The sequence below is a fragment of the Nicrophorus vespilloides genome, unplaced genomic scaffold, assembly GCF_001412225.1.
Source record: "Nicrophorus vespilloides isolate i.1.1-1 unplaced genomic scaffold, Nicve_v1.0, whole genome shotgun sequence".
In the NCBI taxonomy this organism is placed as follows: Eukaryota; Metazoa; Arthropoda; class Insecta; order Coleoptera; family Silphidae; genus Nicrophorus; species Nicrophorus vespilloides.
Window position 1 is genome coordinate 112881 of NW_017096924.1, and position 5323 is coordinate 118203.

At 41.5% G+C, this 5323-nt stretch overlaps 1 protein-coding gene across 1 annotated transcript; it reads left to right on the top strand.

Annotated features, from left to right (window-relative positions):
* The first annotated feature begins 3178 nt into the window (after nt 1-3178).
* On the top strand, nt 3179-5125 carry LOC108558522. The gene is made up of 3 exons (XM_017915452.1): nt 3179-3639; nt 3695-4364; nt 4428-5125. Exons 1-3 carry the CDS (start codon nt 3488-3490, stop codon nt 4599-4601), a joined length of 996 nt encoding a protein of 331 aa, XP_017770941.1. The 5' UTR covers nt 3179-3487; the 3' UTR covers nt 4602-5125.
* The last annotated feature ends 198 nt before the right edge of the window (nt 5126-5323 follow it).

Genomic DNA, 5323 nt, shown 5'->3' on the forward strand with positions numbered 1-5323 from the left:
ACTTTAGCGTGTCGTCATTTTTATTATCATATTTATGTTCTAATCACCTCGGAATGTTCTACTAATTACACCAAAAAACAGATTGTACTTTTCCAACGTTTAAATTTTCCATGCAATTTCCTTACTGCATAATTATTCGGATTACTATAATCACACTGAGCGGAATGGTTTGCATGTGATATTGGGGATGATGGGGTTCTGGTTTAGGTGGGGGACGAGGGTGTTGGTTGCTCGCTTACTTGATGGTGGCGAGAAAATCGATTTTCCTCGCTCCTTTTTTTTTTTATCCTTCTTCCACATTTGTTTCCACCTCATCTTTGCATGTGTGTGCATTTTTTGTACATACATTCTTACGCCGACTACGACCCTGAGAGCAAAGCGAGCATTTGTTTTCGCGAGTCGCATTTGTTTAGCTTTACAGCAGACGCAGTTTAAACAAAAAAAAAATGTTTCGTTTCGCATTCGTTTCATTTTTGTTTTATTGCAATTGTTTTAAAATCAATAACGAACTTTGTAATATTCACTTAAAAACGTCATCAAAAAAAAACAAATGCAATTTACAATTGTTTTTTTATTGACGTTTCGTTTACGTCAATCAAATTTTGTTTGCTAAACGTCTGTTATTTTTTGCAATTAACGAGTGTGTGTGAAAGAGAAAGAAAAAGAGAGCGAGAGAATTGAACTTTCGCCGTCATTGAAAAAGGCTCTGGTAATCTGATTAGCGCGGAGTTCAATTATTTCGATGCAATTTTTGACGTTAATTTGATTTTGTTTTTTTCTTTTCGAAAGTTGTTGACAGGTGTCAATTGTACGTGCGTGATCGTATTGGATCATCTGAGAGGAGAGTAGTTCCAAAATGAGCAGAGTTGACGGTCCAATTGGAACGACCGCCGAGCAGAAGACGACAACATCATCATCATTCTCGATCGACTCCACAAAGTTATCGCGTCGCGTCGTCTCCGTGGGGTTCGCGAAAGAGAAACACTTGCCGGCTTCCCGCCAAAACCAGTGTCGTCAACATTGAACCGTGAGATATAAACAAAAGAAGAAACAAACAAACAAACAAAGTGCGCTTGTTTTTGTGTGTGTTGTGTGTCGCGACGCGTAAACAAACGAAATTTGAGGAATTCGGCCACGCTGATTGGACAATAGCTCATATAAGCAACGCACACACTATTCGCATAGAAGCGAACGAGAGAGTGAGAGAGAGGGAGCTATAGTGGTGAGTCATAGAGTGGGAGAGACGCGCTTAATATAAATAGAACCGCAACAGTCTTTCACATTTCAGTACGTCTCGACGAGTGTACGAGAGAAGTCCAATCCTTCAGTGTTCTTCGACAGCGCAGAGCGAAGTACTTCCACCGGAAATTCACGACTTTCATTCATTTGTTTCAACTTTTTTTTTTGGTTCCAATTCCGACCACTTATCATTGTATGGGTGAGTAATCTTTTGTTTATTTTTCTTTTTTACGTATACATTTTTCTTTCGGTTACGCAACTTAAATTACTCGTAGATTTTGAAATTTTCCATTTTAACAGTTCTCTAAAAATACATTTCTTAATTTCGTCTTAATTTTCGATCCACGTCTGCAAAAAAATAATCAAATTTGACGTTTCTCAAAAAACAAAATTTTTGACGTTCGTCTTTGAACATATGCTTTTTGACGTGCATTGTTTTCTGTGCTATCGTTGACGTGAGCCCGCTCTGATTGCACAATCGTCCTTGCGGAGTTTCCGCCGTTCGGGTTCTCCAGAATGCACGTGTGAGTCACGTGCGTTGTTGAAGAGTGACGTGCGCGCAATTCCCCATCCGGTGGCCCCAATCGACTTCGTAACACCAAAGTACGTACGTACGTACACCTGACTGACTGACTGACTGATGGGGAAAAACGTGCGGAGGACTTTGTTCGCTTCTGTTGTTGTTTTATCATCGAAATGATAGTCTCACAATTGTCCTTATCTATTATATAAATATATAAACATTATATAGAGTGTGCGTGTGTATTGTTCGACTCGATTTTGTTTTTATCTAAATTGGTCACTATAATTTTTTCGGGACCGACGTCCTTCAATTGCTTGTCAGTTTCATTTGTTTCTATTAAAATGATAAAAATGTATTTCCATTTAGATATCCGTGATTTGATGATTTTCATTTCTACAAAATCATTAATTGTTGTTTGTTTGCAAAATGTATTTGGAATTTCGATGAATTCGACGATTTTTTTTTCTTCTTGCAACACGAAAGGGAAAATAAATTTGTAGAGGGCGATGGAACGAACGGACGAAACAAAATCCAGCAAGCACGTGCGTCATTTCCGCTTTTGCCAACTAATTTTAGACTTTGTCCTTTTCTCACCGTTTTCTTCAAACATATTCGTTCTTTCTTTCTTTGGCCGAAGCCAGATTGAATGGACTCTGCTCGAAACATTGAGGGGGGTGTTAGGAAGGAAGGTTTCATCTATTTATAGCGATTTTGCAATTATCGCCTCTCCTTTACTCCTTTTTCAACATCGAACGCACAAAGGCCGCTGCACGCTAGCCAAGAAATTAAAGATCACCATGGCGATTAATCATCATCGTCATAGCAATATTAATAATTTAGTTATTTTTGTTTTTTGTATATGTTTTCAATCATACGTGTTTTGTTTAAGTTTAGTTTCGTTGAAATTTATTTTCGGATCAGAAACCGAATTGCTAATGCGCTCTTCGCAGCGGTTTTATAAATAAGTTTAGAGCGTAATTAATGGAAAGTTATTTATATCGAATTGCACTGGCATATGGCGGAGTTTGAATATTCAAATATGTCGATGTAGGCAACCCAAATTGACTAATTCACGCCAAAAATAGTTTTGTTTATGTTTGTTATTTGCAATTTTTTGATGGGGGATTTTAATTGAATGACGTTGGTAGTTTAAGCGTGGCGTCAGTTTGAGTTTGCGTGTGTTGTAATTTGTGTGAGTATTTATTAATTTATTGTTTGTTTGTTTATTTTGTAGAGCGTGAGAAACCGTTGTCAATATCATCGATTCTGTGTACAGCTGATAAAGATGCTGTACACGGTAGATGGAACGAAGAAGGGTCGAAGGGGTTGTTGTCCCCGGTCAGTTCGTCGTCGGAGGAGGACGCCTTCGTCCCATCCGTGGGTAGATGGGGCTGCGAATGGCCAAGTTGACTCGAAAACGATTCACTTTGGGCCCCAGACGGCTCCCTGCTTATAGGGACCACAGATACCGGAAACGTTTCCGGCGACGACAGCGACATCAGCAGCAGCAGCAGCAGTACCAACAGCATCACCAGTACCAACAGCAACACCACTGCAAACAACAACAACAACAACAATGATGATGATGATGTGCAGGTGGTGGTTGTCGACGATTTCGAGTCTCTGCTCGATCTGACCCAGGTTGACGGGGTGTGGCCCATCGAGCACCCCTTGCCGTTGCCCGCATGGCACGGTCAGGCCAAGAGGCCCGTAACATTCAGCAGCATGGCAGATTTCGACGAGTTCGTGGCAGAGGTCGAATCGCATCTGCAGCGTCTCCTCGAGGAGCACAACTACAACACAGTCGGCAATTTTGTGGCGCTCTACGATAGTTTCAGGAAGAGCTCGTGCACGAGTTTCACCGAATTCTATCAGAAGTATGTATAATTTCTCTTTATTTTGAATATGAATTAATAATTTTGAATTATTCAGTTATGCACCACCGATAACACCTTCGCATCACACGTGCGTCGGTCTGGCGCTCGAGCTGTGGTTGAAGCTGAAACACCTTTCGTCGCACCTGTATCTGGTGTCGTGCGAGGAGAGCATCGGCGTGTTCGACGAGTACGCCGGTCTGTACGACAGCATCTACGAGTCGATTTCTGTGCTGGAGAAGGAGCACGTCCTGCTTGCTGTCAAGGTGGACGTGTGCGGTCGTGCAGGAATCCTGCTCTGCGATCCCGGTTACCACATCGGCAGAGTCGTCGTCGTAATGCCCGATGAATTGCACCCGCACACCGGTTGGTTCGTGCAATCGCAGGAGCAGAACGTTCGCAAGGAGTACAATTACGTCTTCTCCTCCCGCAATCCCAACTTCATCGAGTGGTACGACCGCACCACCAGGTCTGCATCCTCGAAGGTGGAGGAGGTCCATTCGCTGATCTACATCAAGAAGCCCTTCCTCACGGCCGTCGACGTCACCGAGCGTCGCAACCTCGTGTACAGTTTCAGGAGTCTCTTATCGCGCGACCAGAAAGGTCACCTCCTCGCCGGCCTCTACTTCAAGCTGAAAGAAAACTCTGACGAGTTCACCATCTTCTATCACGACGACGGGAAGCAACGCATCAAGCTGAATTTCGCGACATTCACAAATGCGGACCGGGTAAGCGCACATCATGTTGCATTTTTATGTATATTAATTGAATGAATGAATGACGACTTGCAGATCAACGAGCAGCTCCTGAACATCGTCAACTTGTGCAACGACCAGCTGAATTTGAAACGCGGCGAACTTATGCAACTGATCAAGCGTTTAGGAGATATCATGCAGGACAAGGCCTACGTCCGGCAAGTCCTGGACACGAACACCTGCATCAACAATATGACGGAAGTTAACTAGCATAGAGCAACATTTCGATCCTGCAACACCCACCAGAATACACCCACATCCACCCGCATCAGACTCTACCACATCCCCGTTGCTTTGCTCCTCTTCATTCTACCCTTAGCACTTCTTTCCCTAACCTAATCCAACTCTGAAATAGACCAGTCGCATCCTAATTTTAATGATTGATCATCGCACCAATTCATTCTCCTTTTTCAACATTTTCTCTCTCTCTCTGTTCTTTAATTCTTGGGTTGCACTATTATATTTGCAAGCTGTTCAGGAAAAAGGATAAATTCTAATGGAGCGATATTCACACATACAAACACTCTTCACATCCTTCCTATATTAAGGATGCTTCTAGAAACCACATATATAAAAGTGCTGAATGCTAGTTTGAATTTAGAGAGATTAAGCTTAAGAAAATACAGAGCATCCGCTTCCATCCAATCCACTTACATTTCTCCTATTCTTAGCAGAAATTACATTTATTTCCACTAAAATTCTTCGCTTTTAAAATGTATTTGTTCTAATTGATTTATTACTTGTATTGAATAAATATACTTTTATTTTCGTCTCAATAAGTGTTGTTTTTATTAATTACATATGAATCATCCCCTTTTTACAGATAGATACCTTTTGATGATACTAGGTAAGTTATAATTAACTATTTTCTTCTTTTCTTCCCCAAACATTCCGCACATTCCAGAAACGTCAAAACGCAAAAATTCCAAACA